This window comes from Vanellus vanellus (assembly GCF_965231255.1).
Source record: "Vanellus vanellus genome assembly, chromosome: 5".
Lineage (NCBI taxonomy): Eukaryota > Metazoa > Chordata > Aves > Charadriiformes > Charadriidae > Vanellus > Vanellus vanellus.
Genome location: NC_138910.1, coordinates 4,891,248 through 4,919,205, shown reverse-complemented (window position 1 = coordinate 4,919,205; position 27,958 = coordinate 4,891,248). Strand labels below are relative to the sequence as shown.

Genomic DNA, 27,958 nt, shown 5'->3' with positions numbered 1-27,958 from the left:
ACAAACCGAGGGAAATACAGCTCCTCGACTACAGGCTTATCGTTTTTACCGTTCTCTGGCGTTTCCCTCTCCTCCTTGACCTCCCCTGCACAAATATATAGAGAGCGGAGGAGCAGGCAACTCCTTGAAGACTAAAACAAGTGGGAAATCACGAAAACAAGTGGGAAATCACTCATGCCGAACGACACAAGTTTGTAGGGCAGGCGGTAAGGACGGGCTCGGCAGATCAGGCGCCGCCTGAATAGCCTCTGATTATGGAAATACATTTATCAATTAGGGGATTTTTGCATATTATCAAACTCTTTCATTAACGATGCTTTAGCTGATTAGTTAGAACATCACCATAAATAGAGAGTTTTGACAGGCCGGAGGCAATTTATGACGTGGAAAATGTACTGACCTGCTCACATCAGGAAACCTGACTGGAAAATAAAGAACTTGGCACTTCGGTCTGATTATTTTTTCCAAATCCTTCGGTCTGTGGTCAGGAATCAGCTTCATAAATTTTCCAATGGATGTAAGAAACGATTCCATATTAAAAGCAGAGTTGAACACCACAACATCAGCAACCAAACTGTAAAAAGTGGGTAAGATTAATGAACTTACTGCTGCCGCAAAAGGAACAGAATTACTTCAAATGCAATGGAAAAAGGATACACAGACTCATAAACAAACAAAAGGTGCAAGCAGAATGCTAATTAAAATCAGCCTTTTCACGTGAATTAGGAGTTGCATATGTACCTTAATTACAAATGTTTTGATTTCTTTCTATTCACTCTGATTTTTTTTTTTTTTTAACTAGGTAATAAATTAGTATTAACCTAAAGAAGCCCATCATATTCTATCTGTGGAGCACTTTTTATTCGTAAAATAGTAAGAATAATATTACCGCCATTATCTCTTAAAAGCATTCTAAACAGCTAGGCTCACTGTAACACGGCTTTTGTAGAAGTAAACTTGGAAGGAAATGAAATTTCCTTAGAAATTATCCTACGAGCTGAAGGACAACTTACCTTTGGTTAACCTACCTTCCACCGACCAAGTGTGGCGCGTAGCAGGACGCTAGAGAAATAGGATGTTATTGTAATCTGTGCATACATAATCCTGATTAAAAATATATTCACATATATATATAGAGAGAGAGATTTATAAAAACATATATAGATACACACACACACAAAACATAGCACATGGTACCAAAAATAAGTTTGAAAATTTTTTAGCATATTAATGGCATGTTTTGTTCCCTGGCACTGTGTTTTCAATCACATGGATCGATAATTTTATGATGTAGTTAGACGATAACATAGTTTTTTTTCCTCCGCTTAGAGTCAGCCTGGAGAAAACCAGAAGCTATCAAAAAACCCTGAAACAACTGGAAGTTTATCCTGGAAGTGCTGACACAATCTTAGCCACACTGGCAAACACGCAACGCTAACGGAGGGAAGGAATGCTTTATGGCCGGTTGGTTTCCTCAATATGTTATATATTGTAATACAGACCTACGGGTCGTAAGACACATTGGGGACAGGCGTTCATAAGTCACCAGGCTGGTGAGAAGTATATTTGAGGTGAGAGGCTGTCATTCATCCTCACTGCATCTCACCGCTGGTTGGTCAAGAAAGAGAACTGACACCACTTCCCAAAGCAGCAGGAGTCAGCACGGAAAAAGCCAAACAACAACAAAAAAAAAAAAACCCTTACAGAGAAATAATCATAGAATGGTTTAGGTTGGAAAGGACCTTGAAGATCATCGAGTTCCAACCCCTCTGCCATAGGCAGGGACACCTCCCACCAGCCCAGGTTGCCCAAGGCCACGTCCAGCCTGGCCTTGAACTCCTCCAGGGATGGGGCCTCAACAACCTCTCTGGGCAACCTGTGCCAGGGCCTCACCACCCTCACAGGGAAAAACTTCTTCCTAATGTTCAATCTGAACCTGCCCTCTTCCAGGTTAAAGCCATTCCCCCTCCTCCTATCGCTACATGCCCGAGTAAAAAGCCCTTCCCCAGCTCTCCTGTAGGCCCCCTTTAGGGACTGGAAGGCCGCAGTAAGATCTCCCCGGAGCCTTCTCTTCTCCAGGCTGAACAGCCCCAACTCTTTCAGCCTCTCCTCATAGGAGAGGTGCTCCAGCCCTCGGATCATCCTCGTGGCTCTCCTCTGGACATGCTCCAGCAGGTCCATGTCCTTCTTCTGTTGGGGACTCCAGAGCTGGATGCAGTACTCCAGGTGGGGCCTCACGAGAGTGGAGTAGAGGGGCAGAATCCCCTCCTTTGACCTGCTGGCCACACTTCTCATGCAGCCCAGGATATGGTTGGCAAATAATAATCCTTTTCAAGCAGGCTGCGGGAGCAGAAATGCTTTCTGGAATCCCACCTTCTTCCCCACCTATGGCTTTTAACCGGTTGGTCTCCTCATTTTTGTACAAACCCTCCAGTCACCTTGTCTGCACTGACTGACAGACGGCACGGGACGAGGCGGGAGCACGGCACGCTGCTTTGCGGCCCTCTGACATGTAGCAACGGCTCCGCCACCGTCACTGCCGCTTCTCTTGTGCATGAAGTCTCATCTGACCGAATTTTCCTAACGGTTCTGCGAATCACTAACAAATTACAAAGCTCCCATCACCGTCACTGCCTGGGCAGCTGAAAGGAGTCTCGGGCATCACTGAAAAGTGGTGATTTTATTATATTAACCCTACAGAAACATCAAGGAGGGGGAAAAAAAAAAATCTCTTTCTTAATTCTCCAAAGCACTAACCTGAAGATTCAAAGCCCTCTAATTTTAATCATCTCCAAAATCTCTACGCAAAACTGGAACGATACATTTTCACGTTTCTAGCTTTTCTAACAGATTTGGAAGATGCCTCTTGTCTGCAGATGACCACTAGGTAGTTACAAACAGCACAGAGGAGATGGTTTCTATCTGCTGTTAAAAACGGGGTTTATGCAGCAACAAAAAGGGATGATGAATATTACATCCTTACATGGAGAAGCTATTGGAGGCTGAAGGAGATAGAATGGGGCATCTGTAGAAGTCTTTTTGTTTTTAAGGAAAAAGAAGATACTTTTATGATCTTAAAAATGCACATTTTGAGGATAGATATATGTCAGCTTACAATAGATGTGTGCAAAATAACTGCTATGAGAAAGCAAAATATATATATATATATATATACACACAAAATTATATATATATATATTCCTTGCCCCGGTGCCAAAACCCACATCTTTTTGATACAAAATCTGAAAATGACTGCTACTGTTTTCAAAAGATCTTTCACTATACTCTCCCACCTTTACTGCTCAGGAAGTGGAACATGTTGGATCAGGGGCAGCTACCGAACGGCCAGAGCACAAACACATCATTATGTGAGAAATTTCAATGTCAATTGGCTTATATTATAGAGGCAAAAGCTTAACTTCTACCAATTCCTGTCCCTAATAATTCTCCTGCTAACAGATAGGTGAGAAAGATCATGGAAATGAATTTATTTCCATTCAAAACAACTGAGTTTTGCTGTTTCACTTCGGCTCGTACAGTGTCTAACCACAAAGCTTTTCAGTGTTGCTGTTATTAACTTCTTTCATTAACTCAGATTCGAGAAATACATTTGTTTTTAGCAACAATAAAGGACCGCAGCCTTTAAAACGTCTGGGTATTTTAGCACTGCACAATTTCTGAATACTAGATGAAAGAAATATAAGGATTTATCTGGTATGTTTACTGCCCTCTCTTCAGAAGAAAAGTGCTGCAGTACATTTTAATTTCTGTTTATTTCCCTAAAACCCTCTACGTAATTTCAGTTGGATGCAGTAAAAGCTATGGCCAAGCAGGAGCTGATTAGCTGCAGCTTTGCGAAGCGTCTGTGAAATAAAGCATCTCGCTTATGGCCGAGACACAGGTCAAAATCCCCACCAGGAAAGGGTACGCCACGGTAGCCCAATAACGCACCGGTGGACTGTATGTGAGAAATTAAGATGAGTTTGTAGAGCAGATTGTTTCTGCCACAGCACTTTTATCAACCTGTTTGGGGCTCTGCTGGTACCTCGGTTTGCTACAGGGTCATCGTTTATACGGAGAAGGACTCCTCGGGCTTACGATGCTGCACGGTGGTAGGGAGAAGGATACCGTAAATGACACGGAGCGGTGCGAGAAACACCTACCATGAAAGAATCTGGTTGTATCCGTATTGAAAATCCCTTTCCTGGCATTTCTGGACAGGATACGCCAATTGATTCTCATGGAAGTAGAGGACCTTTTTCAATTTGCCGAGGTCAGGGCGGAGGGCGGCGAGTTCAGCCAGGTTAAGCACCGAGCTGGCGAAGAGGATCCTGGAAAACAAGGAGAGCAGTGTTGAGTGTCGGCAAGCGCGCTGGCAGGGGTCACCCCTTCCTCTTCTCCCCCCCCCTCCCCAAGAAAAACATCACCCCTATAGGGACACATCAATAGCTAAGCCTTAATACCATGTAGCAGCGCTCGAAGTTTTGATCTCTTAAAAAGCAGCTGCTCAGAACCCAACTAGAAAAGCACCGAATCTCATTGGTCTTCCCGGCTCGGTTACAGAGAGACGCGAAATAAAAAAAAAAATAAAATAAAAAAAAAAAAAAAGCTGGATGGATTTTATTGAAAAAGGCAAGAAAAGCTGTATCTGAAGGACAAATGGAACAAAGATAAGGCTGACTAGGGAATACTTTGCTTGCCAGTTTCATTACACTTTACTTCTTTATGCAACCAGCTACTGAAATTCAATATATGAGCAGGAATGGCACATGTTCATGTTATGACATAAACCCTTTTGATTTATGCAGTGTACTTATCTAGTATGGTCTGGTTTTCTTTTTTTTTTTTTTTTCTTCCCACCCTTTTTCTGTTTTATTTTCACATTTTTATTAGGTATCCTCTATAATGAAATGTTGTTTCTACCCTTGCACCCCAGCACTGCCATCGCACTCCCGCTACTCCGCAGCCTACAACGCTGCACGCGTCCTTCAATTATAGAAAACGGGCACAAACACCACTAACAAGCTGCTACCCGAGCCTCGTACAACTTACCAGGCTATCAGAAAATTAATGTATTTAAATGTGTAATACGAAATCCTGACCCTACTGTAACCAGTGGCAGATTTCCCTGCATTTCACCAGAAGTACGCGAGCCTCTCCGGTTCCCCGGCCAGCGCTGCTTTCAAGCAATCTGAACCCCGAACCTATAGAGAACTGCAGAGCTGTAGACACTTCTCATCATAAGGGATTAAAAAAAAAAAATAAAAAAATTGAGATCCAGTGTTTATTGCACATAAAATATTAAGCTTTAATAAACTACTTTTCAACGTAGGATGTTTCTAACTCTTTTTTTTTTTTTTTTTTTTTTGCTATCCACCATTTTAGTGGCTCAGGTTCAGAACTGATTTATGCAATGTTTAATTCTTTTTTTCTATTTTTTTTTCCTATTTTTATTCCTATTCTTCATCCCGTTTCACTCCTATTCTTCATCCCGTTTCACTCCTATTCTTCATCCCGTTTCACTCCTATTCTTCATCCCGTTTCACTCCTATTCTTCATCCCGTTTCACTCCTATTCTTCATCCCGTTTCACTCCTACTCTTCATCCCATTTCACTCCTACTCTTCATCCCGTTTCACTCTTCATCCCGTTTCACTCCTATTCCTCACCCCATTTCATTCCTACTCCTATTTTTATACAGATTTTGTGTTCGAGATCACTGCCATACTGACGTCACTCATATTAAAAACTTCTGATCCTGGCTGTCAACCTTAAAACTCATACGAACTTCCCCAAATAGCCATATATATCATAATATCACCTATGCTAACACACGCCGTTCTTAGATAATCTGTACCTACAGAACAAACACTTCCTAGAGAACAGATCCTGTATCCATCTTCATCAACTTGAGTCAATGCTAATCTGAAAGGCTTACCCAAGGAAGAGATGAATGTTATTGCCTTGTTCATCAAATATTTGATCGTTCTAAAGGGACTGTCAAACAGAATGCCAATTAAGATACGAGCTCGGGTTTATTATGAGCCATACCAAGAGGAAAAAAAATAGTTTTACGAAAAGTCATCACTTATTTGTCACGAAGAGTAATAACCTCTGGACCTCGTAACGACCTGGGTGCCAGAGTCAAAGCGGAGGCAGGAAAACTTCCTAAGGGCGATACAATCCCCTGGCTCGGAGATGGCGGTGCGTTTAGCACTAGAGTGACAAAAAACAACAAAAAATAAAAGCTGCTCGGCAGAGAAGGACCTGGGGCTGTTGGTGGACAGCCGGCTGAATATGAGCCAGCAGTGTGCCCGGGTGGCCAAGAAGGCCAATGGCATTCTGGCCTGTATCAGGAATGGTGTGGTGAGCAGGACTGGGGCAGTGATCATCCCCCTGTACTCGGCACTGGTGAGGCCCCACCTCAAGTACTGCATTCAGTTTTAGGCCCCTCATGACAAGAAGGACGTTGAGGTGTTGGAGTGTGTCCAGAGAAGGGCTACAAAGCAGGTGAGAGGTCTGGAGGACAAATCTTATGAGGAACGACTGAGGGAATTGGGGTGGTTTCGCCTGGAGAAGAGGAGGCTGAGGGGAGACCTTATCACCCTCTACAACTGCCTGAAAGGAGGGTGTAGAGAGGTGGGGGCTGACCTCTTCTCCCTGGTGACAAGTGATAGGATGAGAGGAAATGGGTTCAAGTTATGTCAAGGGAGCTTTCAACTGGATATCAGGAAACATTTTTTCACTGAAAGGATTATGAGACATTGGAAGAGGCTGCCCAGGGAGGGGGTGGATTCGCCATCCCTGGGGGTGTTTAAAAAAAGGGTGGATGTGGTACTTGGGGACATGGTTTAGAAGTGGTTTTGTCAGGGCAGGTTAATGGTTGGCCTTGATGATCTTAAAGGTCCCTTCCAACCTCAGCAATTCTATGATTCTATGACAAAGAAAAATACAAACAGGAGAAAACATACCCCAAATATTACAAAAAATGGGACGAAATGATTGCTTGGCAAAATTTTGGCTATTTCTGGGTTGCATTGTAGTTTATCCTTCCCTTTACTGATTTTTCAGAAAACCTCTTTCTGCGACAAGTTAGGAAGAAAACCGAATTGATGCAGGACAGCATCTATGAACTTGGCTGGGTCTGAACGAAAAGAGGGAAAACAAAAAGAGAAGGCACACTGGGATTGAACACACGGGAAGCGGTAAGGCGTGGAAGCAAGGGTGGGAAGGGAGGACAACGGGGGTGCCAGGGTTACCATGATGGCTGGAGCGAAAAGGGCAACGGGGAGCGCGACCAGAAATGAGATCCAAACTTTAAGCTTGGACAAAACCGCGTAGCTCTGAAATATCTGAACTCGTTCCGATGGACAAAGGAATAACTCAGAGAGGGATATGAAAAAAAAAAAAAAAGATGGTTTATATCCACAGGAAAGGAAAATAATGTTTGCAGTACCGGCTTAGACAAACTGGAGGAGGATTCAAGAGCATCACCAGAGAGAGCTGGAGACCGGCTTCTGGTAAGGCAAGAAAGGCCGAAAACTTGGAAAACTCACAAGAGGTAGACCCAAATTTTCTCCACTGTAAATGGGAAGGGATAAGACTCAATTAACAAGCAGACCGCTTCTCACCACCCAGCCCATTAATAAACCAGTGTCGAGAGAAAACTGTTGCGACTCCTAGCAAATTCAGATTTAGAGCCTGAAATGACACTCCTTACGTTTCTCACAGAAAAAAAAAAATAAAACAAAACAAAACAAACCTAAAAAACATTTAAGTGGTAATATTATTAGAAAACACCCTTCTGGATTCGCTTGCATCATTTCACAGCACTGCCAGAATTCAACCCAACAAACGAGATGCTCGTATACATTTTTCTTTACCGGCGTAAAAGCTGCCAACCACCAGCGATAACCAATTTCTCCGGCATTATAAGCTTAAATAACACCTGACAGCACAAGTCCCCGGGAACATGCCCACCGAGCAGCCGCGCACGGGGCTGATGGACTCACGCAGGGCACCGGAGGAGATGCTGGAGCCTATTCCCACTTAACACCTATTACGAAGGGAAGAAAGGAAAGTTTATTCTAATGTAACGTGCGACATAAATATATGTCAGTTGTCATTCCGTGTGACATCAACTTCCATTTTACCTCGGGATATTATTTAAGTAATAAATCCTAACAAGGTGAGCTTTATCATCCCACGGAGTGTATCCGGGAGGTAGAGACACAAGGTGATGGCAAGAACGCTCGAAACATGATAATTCCTGACAGCTGCTGCTTGAGCACAAGTTAAATTGAACAGTTTATCTCAGCATAAAGATGTTATAAGGTTTTATGTTTAATTTAAAAAAATTAACATAAAACCCAGAGAAAGCAGAGTTAGGCAATCTTTCACAAACATGACATACTACAATCACTGTATAAGCTGGATTAGTACTTATTACCATGCTACTAGAGAATTAAGCTGTTTTTAGACCACCAAAGAGCTTTAAATTGCAACTTTTGTCTCTGTAAGAGAAACCTATATTTAAAACGTCTGCTAAATTCAAATTAACAGCCACATCATTAATGTACCATCTCACAAAACCCCCCTACATTTCAACTGCTATTATGGTACTCTTATCTAGACCTATCAACGCTACGGCATATAATGTATACTGTACTCTTTGATAAATACGTTGGCCGAATCCTCACAAAACCTGCGCTGAAGGTCACATTTGGAAGGCGACTGCCCTATCTCCCCTCCCCGAAATACCCCCAGGTCTTTTTTCTCTGTTACAGATGACCTTCTTCCACAGAGCAGCACCATCACATCCGCAGTAGCCCCACTGCCTTGGATGCTGGCCAGATTTCAGGGCCACCATCCCCACACGCTCGGGTCTTACACTAAGCTTGTGCTTAATCTGAATCACTTAATAGTCCTTCTGACTTCTGAGGAACTACTTACGTGAATTAAGTTAAGCGTGTGCTTAGTTCATACGAATTTTCATGGGAGGGAAGCTGAGCGCGTGCGCAGGTTCAGAGCCGCGATGTGTCCAGAGAACTCTCTGACCTTTGCTATCGTCCTTCCCATTATTTTACACCAAAGCACTGAAAATTGGTAAAATATAAAAGCCTTTACTTTTTTTTTTTAATTTTAATTGCCAGCAAAATGATTAACCCAGGTTTCCATTTATATCAAGCAAATTATAAAAGTAAAGGTGCTAAAGTATTTTTATTTTGCTTTATCAATCTTCTTTGTGTCACGTAACCGTGATTTACTCTTTTATGGCACTGCCCTAAATCTTTCAATTAAATTCCCATGCAACTTAACTAAAACCACATTTTGCCTTCCCCTTGGGAGACCACACAGGGCACATTTCTGTATCTACGGACATGGAAGCTGAGCTCTCCGATTCAGCAGGCTTACAGCACGAAGCGGGTTTAAAACGGCACCTGATTGGGACTGGAGCATTCCCTCTGTCTGGCAGAAGCTCTGCCGGCACCAAGGACTGGCGGCCAGGGCCACTGTTTGTGTCGCAGCAGAGGTAACCCGGATCCCCCTGGAAAGGGGAGGATTACCGAGGGCACCATCCTGCAGCAGCAACAGGGACTCTCCTGCACCGCAAAAGAAACCCGAGGTCACAAATCTCTGCTGCAGAACAGCTACGTTCCCAGTAAAATGAGTTTTCGATTGAAGATCTGGCCGTCCAGAAGCGAGCTCTTCCTTTGCCAGGTGCAGTATTACAATAAAAGAGAGTTAAGATTTGGATATCACTACAAATATGAGCCTTTTGGTGGAATACAGATACTAAAAAAACTGAACGATGGCACTGAATTGACATTCATCCGTCCTTCAGGAGGGGAGCGTGATGCTGGAAGAAGCGGTTTTGCACTAAGACAGAACTAAAACCGTGAGCGCTTGGAGGCATCAAATCCCACCCTACTTCTCAGAAGGCACTGACCCCTTTGTTCTCACCAAGCCCCGAGTTACACTATACGTATAAGTACGTTTCTTTTTCCTGAAATTTCAATTGGCAGGTCTCATGTCATAGAGCAGAGTCTTAACCCCTCAGATTTTTACCCCAAATATGGTTTTCTTCTGGGCACGGTTCTTGCGCCTTCAGCAGAGCGAAGCCAAAGTACCACCTGAGACCACACGGTCACTACAACCCAACAAATAGCCGCCGATCACCGTAAAACACAGAACACACTGTAAAACACACAGCCACGGGTGAAGGCTACATTTTCTCCTGCCCATCAGAAATCAACCAAAATCGTATAGCAAAGAAGAGGAGCTCAGGGGACCCATTTGCAGTGAGATGAGGGGCAGCTCATCCTTCTGGTGAAGGCAAGTAGGGTTGGGAGAGGAAGAAGTAGTGAACAGGGCTCTGCTGTGTTGCCTCTTCAAATGTCAGAGAAGGACAGAGCAAGGAGAAGGCAAAAGGTACGACCATAGACACATCCACCTTGAGAAACAAAGGCTTCGAAGACCCAAAGGGTCTTCCAGCTCTTCAAGACCAAACCTGAGGGCTTCGGTTCCTCCATCTCACCCACTATCATATGGTTTCCTTGATTTCAACCCAGAATTCAGGCAAGTCCATGGATTTGGCTTTGAGTTATTTTTCAAATGTAAACTGTATAGCATTATTAATGCCTGGAACATTAAACAGAGCAGTTATTTTTGTTTATTACACACATTTTTATATGATCAACTCATAGAAGTTGCATTTTTATCCCCAGACCAAAAATTCACAAATCGCAATCAGATATAAAATGCTTTTCCATTTCCTATTAAACAATAGATGAGACTGAATTTCTGAACAATAAATACTAATAAGGGATAATATGATGGTATACAGTATAATAAATAATAAATTAGCAATAATTTTTTTGACAAGGAATGTACAAATGTCAAAAATGCTTATAGATATTATAATATATATCTCATAAATTAAGGTTTTCTAGATAGAGCATAATTTGAAGTGTTTACAGAAATAATTAAGTCTTACTATTTTAACGGTCTTTATTTTTCAGAACAAATCACAAGGGCTGTCATGCCTTTCATCTTAATTAGGCCATGTGTTTGTCTTATTTATTTGTTATGTACTTTCATAAACGTTTACAAATATTAATTGTAAAGAAAAATATTTTTCCCTCTTGCTGCAATTACTATATGTACATATAGTACACAGTGATAAATATTCATGGCTGCTTCCAGCTCAATAGTTTTGGATTTGGGGTTTGTCTTGTATGCTAAAACGCGGTAGAAATGAATAGCTTGTTTTGAACTCCGATTGCCAATCCCTTTTTGCTATTCTGATTTACAAATGCATTCTCCCTCTCTCATTTTATAGTATGTCATTTTCGGACCGTAGTTGAAATTCTCGTTCCTACTGTGACAGACCTTAGCTACGTTTTCCAAAAGAATTCACTGCCCAGAAATCAAATGCTTTTTCCCTTTCTTCATATATACCATACCCCAAACAAAACTCTCACCTCTCCGCATGCACAGCTGCTGTTTGACACAGCTGGAGCAGAAGGGGGCTGCGTTGCCAGCCCCACTATTGCATGGCCCACCCTTCCCGGTGTCTCCTCGGGCCATCCACATTTTCCGACCTCTGTTAAGACCGCGGGTAGAATTTTTGGAGACCGCCCGTCTCAACCCGCGTGCCCCACTGGTGCTATCCCGCAAAGCTGGAATGGGGCCAGAGCTGAGTAACAGCAAATCTCTCTCCTTTAACATATTCCAGAGGTCACATAAGTGCATTATTTCATTTGTGAATTATTTGGGTTCTCTCTCAGTTCCTTCCTATCCCTCCAAATTTTTATTTCAACCAGCTGATTAGAATATTTATGTGCAATCAAATCTCAGAAACCAGTTTTTGGGGCCAGATCCTGACACGATTACTTAAGAACTCACCTTAAACGCTCACCACTGTTTTCAATGACCTTTAACGCAAAAAGATAGTGAAAACCATGTGTAAACAGTTAAATCAAAACTACTTTCTTTACATCAAGAGGCTTGAAAGAGACTCTCCCAGATAAGACTTTTTGATGTCTGAGGGGGGAGTCTTTTGGTAGGATTGCTTTGGTTTGTAGGCAACGGCGCTGAAGCTTCTTGAATTTTATTAAGTGTGTGGTACTATTTTTTTCTCTGATTTGTAATTAAATTTGGCTTCAATTAATTACTGACAGATGCACATTTCTTACTTTAGTGGCCAGATTGTTCACCATGGGCTACACTGTCCTCTCTGTTCCCACGAAGGGACAGGTCATGACCAAGCAGCTATAGCCGCGGTGACGGGGGGAAGGAGAAAGCCACGAATCCACATCATCTTCCTCGCTCAGATTTCGCACCGACAACATTAAATGATGAAGCGAAGGCCCCTTATTAAAGCAGAACGTAAGTAAATCAGAATAACCCATTGCTGGATGGTCTACAAGAGATGTACGGACTAACTCTACTCAAATATATGCTGTGACGGAGAAAGAAAAAAAAAAGTAAGAAGAAAGGATGACATCTGAAGGCAACAAATTCGAGGGTAAATACACAGGATGCAGGGATCTACAGTAAAAAGACTTTTAAAGAAAAAGACTTGGCAAACTGATCTTCTACTCGATTAGGTAACATTTAAATAGCATTATTAACTGTTTTTAAGTCTGCAAATTAATTTCTTTGGGTGTTTTATCCATCCACCTCTGGAGAAAAAACAAACACGTCCAATGACTGGCACGGAAAACGCAGTATGGCCAAGAGGTGGGAGCAACATGGAGAAGTCCTAAGACTACGCATAACGCTATTCAGTAGCAAACCTGAACAATAAACTTTGAGAATCATTACTTCACCTCATCTGGTGTCAGTCTGGACTGAGCATGGCACAGAAGAGACAGTCAATGTCATGGAGATATGGACCTCACAGCAAGTGAGATTGATTTAAACCATTGAAGGAGAATCAAACTCGGCGCAGCACAGACTCACCAAAACAGTGAGAGCTTCCCCTAAAAAGGTTTATGTGAATAGATGCTTGAATGACTAAAAGGCAAAGTAAAAGAACGGCTGATTTTCCTTTATTTTAAAGAGTTTTGGCAAACTCAAAACTCAAATCTTCTCCCAATTTTCAAGTTTACACAGTTTATATTTTAAAACAACAGAAGCCCCACTCCCTTTGCACAATCACAGAGGCGGGCAGGGTCTTGGCAAAGCAGCTAGCGGTTTTACATTTCAAACGCTCCAAAAATCCTATTCTCCAAAGTATTTCAGGCTGGTTTGTACGTCGCTTTATGCACCTTGATATCTAAACACCTTTTTACAAATTTGAAGACTATCGCTAAAAGGAACTTAGTTTTCTCAGCAAATAGATTTCACCTTTTTTGTAGAACCCACGTCTCTGATTTCATCTCACACAATCTATAAACATCGAGTCCTTTAAAGAACATTTTTAGGGAAGCTCTTAACTAATTTTCAAAAAAACCTCCCCACTCCAGAGCATCAACCCAAGGCCTAACTACTGCCTACGAATGGGGACCTCAGGAAAAGCAGGATTCTTCCCAGCAAACTAATACAGCCCTCGAAAAAACTCCGACTGTCATAAAACCTGAGCAGCTGGCAACTCTGTCACCATGAAGTATCCATATGGAAGACCGAGATGTGTCAAACTACCCAAAACGAGTTTGGATAGTGCAGAAGATGGAATAAATAATTCAGTATCTTCAACACTTTCAACAGCAGGTAGTAGATATGCTACCTGCTTCTACAACGTGCCAAAATGTAACACGCGAGTGCGAGCGAGCGAGAGAATGTGAGTATCTCCAACCTGTTTTCATGAGGGTATTTTGCTCGAGGAACTTCTCTTTTTAGAGGCATATGATCCGTATCAGATGTTTGTCAGGAGCAGGCAGCACTACAGAACATTAGGAATAACTTAGTGATTTTAATATATATTCACCAAGCGCACACTCCTTCATATAGATATATATATAAAAATAAAGTACCTTAATCAAATATTACTGCAAAAAAAATGTATAGAAATTGTCAATATTTATATCTCCCAACTGCCCTTCACACGTCTATAATATTTGTTGCTGCGGCATAGCGGCAGCTTTCCTGCCTTAACAGAAAGGCAGCGAACTATTCAATGCGATCAGGGAAGGGGCAGTCAGAACTACCGTGTAAATGTTTCTGCTCCGCGTTCGTGCGATAGTTCAACTACAAAACTACACTTCTTCCCTTCCTGCAAGGAACAGTCACACAGCGGTGCATAAACCTACACCATTTGTACTTACAGAAGATAAAGAGAGACTTCTGTTCCCTATGAAACTCAAATGAGACTATTTAATGTTTGAGAGTCTCTAGACCTGTATTTGGAGGACCAAACCCCAACGCACGCGGAGATATTCATCAACCAGCACTTCACCGACAACACAGGGACGGCAGGTAGACCGATATTAAAAGTGTATCAATAAGGAAAATATCTGCCTTCGTGTATTACACACTATTTTCAGCCTCTAAACTTTCCTATTAATCCGTTTTTTAACTCGTCAGAGCCCACACTCGCTACCAGATTTGAACGGTTACACCGAAATGGTTGAACGACCGACTGAAGTGAGATTTCAAAGAAGTGAGACAAATGCTCTCCTAAATTCAAAAGCTGCCAAACGCATTTCATCAGACTTTCAAAAAATAATTGTTTTGCCTGTTCTGAATTAAGCTTTAAGTGCTTTAAGAGAGGTTTCTCCACAAACATGGCTAGAGATCACAAAGGGGAGCATTTGGATTGAATGTAACCCTTCAGTCATATATATATTAAATAAAACTTGCATCGTGTCGGGCACATACCATAAACTGGTTTATTTCCATTTACGTAACACGATTTTAAGTGTAATCTGTATTGATGTCCTATCATTTTATTTCTCGTGTTATCATAACAGGCCTCTATCTGCCACGCTACCAGCAAAAGAAAAGAAAGAAAAAGGTCTCAGCTCTGCAGCTCGGGCAAGGCACTCCGGAGCTCCTGACATGGGACGTAGGTGACCAACGCCAGAGCAGAGACACAGAGGAGAGAATTCGAAGAAAAAGAGAACGGGCTCAAATTGTGAGAGAATTCGACAGCTCCGAAACGGAAGCCTTTTGCCCATTTTTTAAATCATAGAATCATAGACTGGTTTAGGTTGGAAGGGACCTTGAAGATCATCCAGTCCCACCCCCCTGCCCTGGGCAGGGACACCTCCCACCAGCCCAGGTTGCTCCAAGCCCTGTCCAACCCGGCCTTGAACACCTCCAGGGATGGGGCAGCCACAGCTTCTCGGGGCAATCTGTGCCAGGGGCTCACCACCCTCCGAGGGAAAACTTTTCTCCTAATATCTAATCTAAATCTCCCCTCTTCCAGTTTGGCGGGGAGTTTTGCCAGGTGAACAACTACACTAGTCATTCACAGTCACGTTCAAGTCAATTTTTACAACACGGATGTATTCCCCCAGTAAGCAAACTGAACCCCAATGCTGCAACAGTCTAAGACTTTCCCCACATGGAAAAAGCCAGTAATAAAATAATAATCTAACAATAACGCGTTTGGGCTTCCAGATATTTTACAAATGATGTTTTCCCAACACCTCTCACACGCGACTCCGGTATCTCGAAACTTCTGAATTCCTTTTATCATCAAATAAAGCATCCAGTGCCGAATGCCCATTACTCCCCAGTAAGAGGCAGGAGAAATACCCAACTCTGGGGTTGAAGCCGTACAGAACAAAGTCAGAAGAATATACCAGACGCTTTCTAATCTTTAAGATTAAGAAACTGAGGCCAAAGCTTGCTAATTGAGGGCCACGAAGAGAACCGAGGCCAGAGCGAGAACTCGGGAGCCCATGTCCCAGTTGCGGATAAGCGAGTGTCACGGTCTACTGATTTAATCAACTCATATATTATCACTCTGTCAACAGATCTTATGGACCCCGCACACCACAGTACCTGAAATAAAATGCTGTTTTCGTGGGACCGTACGTAGCAATTCAGTGTTTTCAGATTATCGTATTTTCAGGCACAGATAGTACGTTTGTATGCACATATGTTCGCACGTGTGCACACACAGATATACGCACACAATTCCACAACATGCCCATATACATATATATATTTTCTGCGTTTCTATGAAATTCCACCGTAAAACTGCGAAGCATTCTCAATTAAGCTATTTCTACCGTGGCCAGGAAAATTGTTCACAACTGCTAATTTGTTATGGGGAAAAGCTCGTGCCTCTCTCCGTCACAGAAAGCTAAAAATCCGTTCGAGATGGCTAACTCACGCGCTTTCCTATCTGCAAAAGCCGAGCAAAGCGCCATAGTTCTCTTCAAGGTCTCCAAAAAAACCCCTTTTTTTTTTTTTTTTTTTACCCCAGCAATACCTTTGGACTACACGTAAAAACTTTCAGGGGCTCCTGAAAAGGAAACTTTACTCAAACTGTTTGTCAAGATGACTGGAGATGTTCTTCGGAAAGTATTTCCAAAAAAGTTCTGGAGCACTGGTAGCTGTACAATCATATGGGATTAATTTTCTCTAGATATCTCTATATATTGCTGGAAGAAACAAATTAACTTCCAAATTCAAAGATCTTTATACAGCCCTGTGCTCTTAGGTACAAATATTTAAGAAAGCTCTGCTTCCTGTCAAACACCGAAATGGATATTCAATTACATTGAATTATTATAGATACAAATAGTAAAATTTCTTTTCTGCTTTCTCTGTGAGCTCCGGCGTCTCGGTATTTCTTGCACCGAGTATAAAAGATAATTTAATATTATCTGCGATTTAAGTTCCGGCTTCTATTAAAACACCAAGTGTGTGCCGGACGTACGAACGCACACCCAGAAGCCTGTGCCAGAAGAGGTCTCACAAATATCCCCCGAAAAGGGATGACTCTACAAAGTGGCTCAGGAAAACAGTATTTATTTACCGTGTTCCTTTCCCCATCATCTTGAGGTGATTTCAGGATGCCATCCGTCCATTCACCTTTACTTCTTTTCTTAAAAAGAAATGAATAAACAAACAAACCACACGGAAGGAAGGAACTTAACCATTCCGGCCCCGACTGAACCCAAAATTCCCCACTAAGCCCTATGGCCACCACCTGTACGTGGTCAGCACGGCGGGAGCTGCCCCAGCCTGCAGGTACACACCGAGACGGGGAAAAGCTTTCTCTTGGCTTCAGATAGGATATTAAAGACAGGAATACAGTTGTTGGTTGTTTTGGGTTGGTTTTACATATATATATAAATAAAAAAGGAAAATCTCCCTCTGTCTTTCTGACCCGTGGATTGACTTGATGAGAAAGAAGCAAACCAGTAGATAAAATATAAAAATGTAATTTCTTTCCTTTCTTCTTGCTCCTGTGTTTGGATATTAGTAGAAAGTACAAAACCAAGGAGGAGCAGGGCACGAGTAAAGAATATCAAGCCAAAATTACATCCGCCGGGGTGACACAGTGTAGTGTCCCGAGCGGTCCCACCATAGACCTCCTAAGGGCTACTGTTTCAAGGAACAATTAAACAAGATTGCACAGAAACCATTCACAATTGAAATTTTCCAGCTTTGTGTCACGTCGCATTATTCGAATGAGTCTCAACTTTTAAAAACATCAAAACACCAAAGGAAAGCGAATGAGGACGGTAAAAAAAAAACCAAACACTTGTAAGAAATAAGAGTCTTAGTAGAAGCAAGAGAGCCACCCATATTGAGTGTCACCAACGGTAAGAAGTAACAATGTCTTTAAGAATGTACCACCCACTTTCTTTTTATTGCAAGATTAATATGAAAAATGCTTATTAGTCTATTAGCAATTTTTACCGGTGACGTTCCTCAGGTTGTGCCTATAGGTCTTGGCACGCGCATCCCACGGGAGTCGCTGGATGGAGCCCCGGGTTCCCACCACAGCTGGACACCCAACTGCACCACCTTCGGGGTTCGGAGTTACACAACGCAACGAGGGCTCAGCTTTAGGGAAAGGATACAGCCCCAAAATTACAGAAAAAGCTCTTCAGAAGTATGAAAAAAAAAATAAAATTATACAGCATTCTTCTTCTAAGTTACCAGAGAAATTTGAAGCAGCAAGCACTCAACCTCCCTCTTCTCTCCACTCACAAGCACTTACAGAAAGCCTGTTCTTAACCCTTCTGCACAGACAAAATCCCCTTTTATCTTCCATTTATTTTCATTTTTACCTGAAAGGCACAGAAGAGTTGGGCTTTTATGTACAACAAACACGAACCGGACTTTTTTCGCAGTGCATTAGGCTGCGGTCTACTTTCACCGACGGCGACGCATACCTGAATTGCCACAAAAATAACCGTTTTTGCCCTTCTGATTTAAGTAGGGCATATATTTAACGTAACGTTCATCTATACATGTTCTCACTGTTTAAGAACTCGGCGCAGGTGTTATTAATAAAATAAATTTATTTTTAAAAAGGATGCTATTCTATAAGCTTTGAAGCTCACACATAGCCTAACTTAACCCAGCTTGGGCTCATCTGGTCTTTAAATGACTTCTTTCATGTGGTCAGCCCACGAGCCATACGTACTGCTGCTCAATCACGCCACTGTACATCGTCAGCGTGAGGATGATTTGCATGATTTGCATTTCCTGTACCGTTTGAGCTTCAATGAGCTCTAAGCACCACATACAAAAGAAACCACCGCCAAGTAATGCAAAGATTTTAGTTAAACCAGATGAGACTATTTTAGTCAGGCTGCCAATACTGGGGTGGGGGAGGAAAAAAAAAAGTCTCAGGGATATCCTGTTAAATAAGGATTTATTTGCAGGGAATCTGAACCTTCGATTCATACCCATACTTTTAAAATCTAAAAGTTGTATGAATTCCTTAATAAATGTGGCCTAGCAGAAAATAATTCAGTGAGAACATCTCCCCCCCCCCCCCCCCCCCCCCATGTTCCAAAGATTCTGGCACCACATAATGTTAGCAATTTATTTATTTAATAGTACATAAATGGGTTCTGATTACATTAGTTTTCCTACCATATAAAACTCACTCTAATTAAATCGAATTCACCCATTGCTGGTTAAAATTTCTCCCTATGAAGAAATCTTTTATTTTATTCCAAATGATCAATAAAAGCTGTTGGACAAATAACTACGATAGAAACAGCATTACAGTGGGCTTCAATGAATAAGTACTAAAGTGAAAAAAAAAAGAAAGAAAAAAAAAAAAAAGAAGTACCAGAGCCTCGTTGTCATGAAAAACAGAGACAGATGGGGAGACAGACCTATATGATGCTACAAATAGATGAATATCTTGTAAGGATTTCAACAAATGTTATAAGACCCAGTCAAAATTTGAAAAACTACAGATTTGCTTGTGCTGCTGTACTGTAGTTCATCTGCAATCCAAGCCGTGATATAATTATTACAGATAGTACCAAAGTTTCAAAAATAAGAATAAAGATACCGAGTACCCTTAAAGCTTTTAGAGGATCTTTTCTAGATAATGGCACAATCAATAATGTCATGATTTAGTACAACCCCTGTGTTAGTACAAAATAAAAAAGATTAAGAAAATTTGCTTTGATACCTACTTTGGAAATGAGGTGTATCCTGTCCCCAACTTAAAACCAGAAGGTGCGCACATAAACTTCGTGGGCAGTACTGTATTTTATAGTAAGTCTCTCTATAAAACAGTAGATAAATTCAGACAGTGGAAAGATTAATAAATAATAGCACGCTGATAGAGTGAACTGCATCTGACCAGCTACAGGGTGTACATCACGTATGCCTGATAGCAACCCAAGACAGTCTGTTCGAGCACTCAAGGAATCTGCATATCATCATGCTTAATAAAAACCACAGAGAACTCCCACTGCTGTTGGTTCCAAAGGACATTCATTCTTAGAAAATTCAGTTGCGTCTTGGTTTTTCTGTATTGTTCAAACATAACCAACCGTAAGAAGTGGCAGAAAACGTAACCGAGGGGTTAAATTCTGTCTTGAAGACAAAAATTCCACTTATTCCATTGTTCTCTGCAAATATACAGTCAAAAGCAATATTTAATCACAACGTTGACTTTCTATATTGTGACTGTAAAAATTTAGTAATCGAAACGGCTACCGTATTAAAAATGCATTCTGTCACTTTTCCACTTAGAGATCCCTTGTATAATGCTCCTATTTAAAGGTCAGCTAATTTTATTATGGAAAGTAACTAATAACCTTTATTAATTTTTCGGCTCGCCGTTTTCTAGCGCATCAACCGAATAAATAATACACTGAAGGAAGATGCAACACAAACCAAGCTCGTGAATATCGTCTCTACCCTGTGGGCAAAAATCTGTATTTGCAATAGACAAAAGGGATCATTAGAAATTTAACACGTGGGTTTTACCCTGGAAATGACGAAAGCAGGTACAGACAGAGCTTTTCAAAAGCCAAGCTGCCGCTCCGCCCCTGTGCTCCACGATGCTGAGACCACTGAACGAGGTGCTAAGTCCACTGATGTCCGAGGACCACTAACGATCCCAAATGTTATGCAGCACCTTTTTTTTTTGGGGGGGGGGAGAAAGGGAAGGGGCGGAGGTCAGTTCCTAAATTTGCAGGACACACACAACATTGGAGAACACAACTAAGAATTTTGCTGACAAACTTTTCTGCTGCCTTTAATTTAATAAAATGGCTGAAGAACATGAAAGTAGCAAAGCCAAAAGTCTACGTCTTTCGATGTTATTCTCATGACATCTCTTGTATGGAAAGCGTTATTAAGGTTGCACGCTACATAAAATCAAGCAAGAACATCCACCGTTCTATTAAGCATTTTTGTTTTACATAAGTAGATCAGAATGCAGCATTATTCATGATCAGCCTCTCCTAGCACACTGCTTTGGGTGAGTTTGTTCCTAAGACACATTACTACGCTCGAAACTAAAAATAGATCGCTATTTTTAGCTATTTAATCACAGGAGGGAAAGACACAGTTTGGATCGGTCTTCTTTAATTTACAAAATAATTCCGTAACGCACCCCGCGCCGTACAGCACGAAAATCCCTGGCGCACAACCTCCGGGCTCACACGCCGTGAGCCGCACGCCGGCTGCACGCGGGAGCAAAACGGGTTTGAAGGAAAAAAAAAAAAAAAAGAAAAAAAAAAAGAAAAAAAAAAAAAAAGATTCCAGCAACAATGGTCTTGTGACTAAATCAGAAACAGAAGCAGAAGTCATGAGCCAAACAGATACCTATCGGTTTCCTTGAGCTTAATCTGATTAAAACATGGCTCTCAAAAATGTTAAATAGAATGCCACGTCAGAGAGCAGGCAAATGATAAAAATAGTTCATGACAGGAAATCATTATTAAACCAGCATTACTGCTGTATCTGTTATGGAAATTTCCCTGTAATTTTTCAAGGTTTCCCCTTATGCTTTTCGCGAGTTGCCTGTTACACTTTTTCTTTTCTTCTTTTTTTTTTTTCTCTCTCCTCAATGGCGTGTAAGTTTGAGATGTAAAAAGAAAATTATCACTGCAATTTTCCAACTATACTCTGCTCAATACCATCTCAAGTGTGTCATACATCATCTTGTCATTCACTTTAACAAGAAATCACATAATATTCAGAGGCAGAAAATAATCCAAAATGGGCAAGTGCCATTATGGCAAAAACATATTCATATGCCATCACAGGAAGAAAAAAAATAATTTCAATCTTAATTTCAAGGACTTTCATAATGAAAGCATCTTTAAAATATTTAAGCAGGGGGGGAGGGGGGGAAGTTTCTATGAAAAGCTGCTGGGAATGACAGGAGAGCTGTTCTAGAGTTCACCAACCAAAATTAGCAAAATAAACTGTTGATAATACACTATCGCAGATCAACCTTAACGTTTTAAAAAGCTTACGCAAATCAAATAAAATTCAGCACCCTAAAAAAATTAAAAAATAAAGTAATTGCTACTGTCCTTCCTACTATTACCATCCCTCTCGCAACCATCCTCGGGATGATGGTGCCTTTGGAGCACTCCGTCAAACACAACCTAGACATGCAACATCTTGTCCTGCATTTAGTTACTTAGTGCAGAAAAAGCTTTTACCAAAAAATCAACCAAACAAGAAAAAAAAATTAATTTTACAAGGTCTTATAAAGCTGACTCCAATTAACTAAACCTCTACCTTGGCATATTGAAAAGACTTCAACAAACTTTAACATTCACGCCCAAAACTCCTTTGGTTTCTTTTATTAAAACACGACTAGTGGGGAAAAAACCCACCATCGATCAAATTAGCTGTTTTTCCATTACAAATAGGCATTTCATCTCTAATGATGATTCAGGCGTCCCCGAAGCAGAGCCCTGATTGAGCTATCATTGATACGCCGGCTTTCCAGCAGAAGGACACCCAACGCCTCTTCTGTACCACTGCTCATCCTCCCGATGGCCCCTTTGCCCGGCAGCTTCCCCACCGCTGCGCACGGACGCTCCAACACCAGCACGTCTTTCTAAATTCTAAGGAAAACTCAGAATTAGTTGCCACTGGCACATCGTAAGACAAAAACATGACATGGTGAAACAAAGAGGTGTTTCACAGAGGTGTATCTAGACAGGACCAGGGCTGGGCTTTAATCAAACTCCAACTGCTGCCCACCTAAAATCCAAGGGTGACGATGCATCAGAGGAATAATGGTAAGTTTTAAAGACAGAAAAGTCACCATATGTTTTGCAAGTGTTTTCTAAGACCTTCTTGATTTTTGGCCCGAGTGTTGGTGTGTTCATCCCTCAACAGCCAAGCTCTGGCTGACCCAGCATGAAAGCGAACGCGCATCCTATTTACGGTGGTGCTTAAGCCTTATTCCATAAAGAGTCTTCCAAGAGCACTCGCATCTATTCTTCTTAATATCCCTCCCACATTAAGAAATTATTATCTAATACAGGGAGTAATCAGCTCATGGTCTTAATACAGTCATCCTCCTTGACAAACTGGGGGGGAAAAAAAATACCCAACTGCGAAGCATTAAAAAGTCAACGTTCAAAACATCCACATTTATTGAGATCAACGCAAATTTATTTGGATCTCAATGCAACAAGACCAAGTGCTGTCTCTTGATACGGAGCTGCCCATCTGCTGGTAACTTCAAAGCCCATATTTTGCAACGGGCCTCTCCCAGGACACGTGCAATGTCACAGCCTGAAACATCAGGAAGAAAAGCCGGCACAAGTTAAAGCAGAAATGGGTTTAATGTTAATTTTAACATTTTACCATGCTAGAACATGGTAAAACACAGAAATTTAATGGGTGTGGAAAGCCAAGATGAACTAAGGTGGAGTCATCTGCAAAGTGGCCTGCCAGCGGTGTCTGCAAATTACTTCAAATGCTCTGAAAAAGGAATCAGCTAGAACAACAAATTCCAAAATCCTGAAGTGTGGGCAATTCGCCCTTCCGTCTCTACCCCCTCCCTGGCTCCCCAGGTCTGCAGCAAGGACACAGCATGGCAAATCCAAAAGGTGCTAAAGCCAGGGCAGAAGGAAGAGCAGCCGCTTCTCATCACAAGTACGTTGGCCATCAAGAAGAAATAATGATTTCTCAACAAACACCAAATATAACCAAAACCAACATACCTGGATCATCTGAAATGCTGTCCCACCATCAGCATTAAATAGCTGCCTAATTTAAAATACCAATATAGAAGTATGGACTTCTAGCAAAATTATAATACATTAATAATTGCAGCAATATTATTAATAATAGAAGCAATAATATTAATAATAGCAGCAATAGTATTAAGAACAGAGCCAAGCACGCCCTTCCAGGTGAGAACTGAGTAGACAGAGCTCCAAGTGTGCACCCACAGCCATCCGGATCGACGCAAATTCAGCCAAAATACGCTTTTTCTCATTTCCCATCCGCTTTCTCTGTATTACCCTAGGGAATGAGACACGCAAAGGAAAAACAGGTATTCTTGTGGTTCTTAGGAGCAAAAATATCTGTATGTAGAATTATACGGAGGGCAAAAATACCTCCGATCGCTGAAGGCTAAATGAGTCATCCACTCCAGAAGAATGACCAGTAATTAAACAGGAATCTGTAAAGCTATTAAGTGCGAGTATCAATTCCAACCTACGACACTGAAGGGAGAAGCTTCCTACTTACTGAAACCATCGATACATCATACAGCGGAGTCGCTTGCAAAATAACCTCTCCCCTAAGGAAATTCTTCTCCTTAGGAAGCCAAACAACAACAATCTAAAATATTTATTGCCATAAATTTCAGCCCTGTTCCATAAACCGCTTAAGAGACATGACATCATGCTAACTACCTAGACCCGTCTGGTTGATGATGGTCCCAGATTTCAGGCTGAAGACTAAATGGCAGGAGCATGGAAGGGCGCGAATCTACAGGTCATCACAGATGCTGAACACAAATCTGGCTTGCCAAAACCCGAGCTGACACTCCAGCACATAGAAGGTCTGGCGGCAGCAGAGGCTGGCACCACAAAAACAAGTCTTGCAATATTTTTGTCTTCTGTTCTTGGACTGGGAGCAAAAAGGCTTTCTTTTAAGTGGGCCAGACCTAATTACTGCATCCTCCAGTCCCCATATTCCCAGTTCTGCTTTCAAGCGGTAAGAACTCTACCTATTTCCTGGGATATTTCCTGCTGCATTAGTAAAATAAGGAAGGATCCACAAGCCCCGATGGGACATTACTGTCTGCTTTCTTTCAGTTAGCATAGCAAGCTGCATCTCCCTGTGCTCCGTGGCTTCTTCTTCCACAACATAAGAAGGACGTGGACCTTCTGGAGCAGGGCCAGAGGAGTGCCACAAAGATGATCCGAGGGCTGGAGCACCTCTGCTATGAGGAGAGGCTGAAAGAGTCGGGGCAGTTCAGCCTGGAGAAGAGAAGGCCCTGGGGAGACCTTATTGCGGCCTTCCAGTCCCTAAAGGGGGCCTACAGGAGAGCTGGGGAGGGACTTTTTACTCGGGCATGTAGCGATAGGACGAGGGGGAATGGCTTTAAACTGGAAGAGGGCAGGTTCAGATTAAACATGAGGAAGAAGTTTTTCCCTGTGAGGGTGGTGAGGCCCTGGCACAGGTTGCCCAGAGAGGTTGTTGAGGCCCCATCCCTGGAGGTGTTCAAGGCCAGGCTGGAGGTGGCCTTGGGCAACCTGGTCTGGTGGGAGGTGTCCCTGCCTATGGCAGGAGGGTTGGAACTCGATGATCTTCAAGGTCCTTTCCAACCTAAACCATTCTATGATTTTCTGATTGCTAGACCTGAGCTATATGATCTTAAACCTTAGTGCTTTACTGAAGTCCTTTTATACGCCTCATTTCTAAATCTTACTTGTCTAGAACTATTTGTCCATTTTTCCATTTCTAGCCCCTTACATCACTAAGTGCCAAGCCCTTGGCAATCCAATAGTCACAAACCGGCCTTCAAAGACTCAATTCCGAATCGCCTTGACTCAGGTTGTGACAAGAAGGAGCAGGGACCCCCAAACGCCTCGCTCCCTGCTTCTCCAGGAAGGAGCAGATGGCCAACTTCCAGATGGCTGCCAACCTCCTCTCACCGATTTCCACATCTGCATCTTGAATTACATCTCAGAGGACTGTCCTGAGACAGACTGTAGGTCACTGCCCACAGCTCCCGGCCACACGGCTTATCCGCAAGCCAAAGCCTTTTGCAAAATGCAGAATGACAAGCCCAAGAAAAGGTTAAGATTAATTAAAGTTTGTAGCGAGGCACAGCTGAAAAAAAAAAAAAATCAAAGATAGACATTAAGGAGAAATCCATCTTAAATATATTTATATTTTAAGTGTGTCTCAAATCAGACTTCTCCCCAGCCACAAACATCCTTTGCTTTCAGTGGTGGGCATTTGTGCCTACCAAGAATTAAAGATGTACCTTGAAAACCCAACCAACCCTGCTGGTTTTGCTCCCAGGTCACCCCACAGCTGAAGATGGGCTTATTTTTCAGCTTCCAGACCAAGAGTCCAAACCAGCAGTGCAAGAGCACTCGCAAATGGGTTTGATCCAGCTTTAAACACAATAGAACTTCCCGAGACTCGGGGAAACAGTGGTCAATGAATTTTAAGTTGAAGTAGCCAAAGAGTAATTTGTGAGATTTGTGTACCATCTAAGCCTAATTTTAACACAACCACAAACTATAGTGTTTCTTCATATGAACTTAATCCAACTCCTCTTTGGGGCAGTTAAAAAAAAAGAACAAAAACTTAAACCTACCAACAGGCAGGTAACAAACCAGTAAGGAGCTGGCATAGATGAATGATTTCATCAATTTTATAGCATATATTCTAGTTTATTTAGTAAATTGAAAAACGAGAATGTTACTGCTTTCTTACTCTCAGTGCAAAATCTCCTCAAGAGGACTATTTCCAGACATTTAAAAGAAAAGTGTATTTTACAATAGCAAAAGTGAGTATACCGCATTTCAAAATCCATTAAAATATAAAATTCTGGTTACAGGCGCAACAATCTGCCTAATTAGTTTTTCCTAATTAGCAGGATGCTCTAACCTCTTTAATAAGACTTCTGTGGACAGAATGTTCCATATTGGTTATCCATCTGAGGAAAAAACTAAACACATACTTCTGAAGTACAGCTAATAGAACAAGCGTGGTTGGGCTTCATGGTCAGAAGGCTGCTCTGGCACGTGAATACCGGCAATCTGCAAAAACACGGAATATTCTACCTTAAATACACCACCGCTCACACTACGAACCCCCTCCGTGTTTTAGAAGACGATATTAAAGATATTGCACGTGAGAATTAATGAAGTTACAGTTTTAAATTGCAGAGCACGTGCTGAGAGGCAAAAAAAAGAAGGAAAAAAGAAGAAGAAAAAAAGAAAGAAGGATGGACCAAAATACGCTGTGGAAAAGTGAGCTGAAGAGATAACGGGAAGGCAAATACCACAGAGATGCTGTAACAGCCCAGAGCGCGGCTGTGTAGTTGTTTTTCCTCTGCTCCGAAGTATTTACACTTTTTGTACCTTCCCCTTCATGATTCTGAGTCTCAGTATGTACCTAGCAATTAATAGGTAACAATATTATCTTCGAGTCCCATCTTATCCAATAAAAAACATTCTCATTATTACTATATATCGACCGTGTAATTCAAAGACTACCGGTTAAGAGAAATGCAGAGCCCCAGCAACATCTGTGGTCAGAGGCAGATGCTGGAGATAAAGAAAACTCAGGCCCCTCTTTTGTATGGGGTTTGCAGAGCAGCCGCTGAGCTTCATCTCAACAGCCGAAAATACCCTTTTTACTGCTTAAAAATGCAGGGAGCACACAAATATCGCAAACTCCCTCCCTGCCACCGATTCCTTCACCCCGCTCGCTCAGACATACCCACTCCACCCATGCTCTGGACACATCAGCCTCATCACCCACTAATGGACCTCTTGAAGGCACAGGAAAATATTATTATATCCTTCTTTTTTTTTTTTTTCCCATCCGTATCTAAGAAAAGTTAAGAGTCATGAGCACAATATAACCTAAAAGCAGTCCCTTGAAAAATGCCTATTAATGGCAGGAGGTACAGAGACACCATAAATATTCTCTTCAAACATGCCCGAGCCCCAGAGACCCCCTCCAATCCACCATGTCAATGACCTTCCATACAACTGTTAACACTGGAAATTAGTATTTTAGAAGTACAGATGCTTACTTTTTAATACTGAATGCATACTTCACTCAGCATAACATAGCACAGCACAGTAAAATCTGGATTTTTTTTCTCTATTGATATGTAAAAATAGATACAAGTCTTTATCAGCGTATTTACACCAGAATTAGTATTAATTCAATCCAAGACCACTCTCCAGGTTCTCTATTACACATAAAAAATAAAAAAAAAGAAAAAGAATCAAAGAATCGTAGAATCATATAATTGCTGAGGTTCGATCCCCTCATCCAGGTCATTGATAAAGATATTAAAGAGAACCGGCCCCAGCACCGATCCCTGGGGGACA

General features: G+C 41.8%; 1 protein-coding gene across 1 annotated transcript in view; it reads right to left on the bottom strand.

The window, feature by feature from the left end:
* GTDC1 (glycosyltransferase like domain containing 1) overlaps positions 1–27,958 on the bottom strand; it is a 159,138-nt gene that overhangs the window by 91,795 nt on the left and 39,385 nt on the right. Inside the window, exons 3-4 of the mRNA XM_082484560.1 lie at positions 4,164–4,331; positions 401–574 (exon numbers count right to left, since the gene is read on the bottom strand). Of these exons, the coding sequence (XP_082340686.1) occupies positions 401–574; positions 4,164–4,331 (342 nt within the window). The remainder of the gene's footprint in view (positions 1–400; positions 575–4,163; positions 4,332–27,958) is intronic.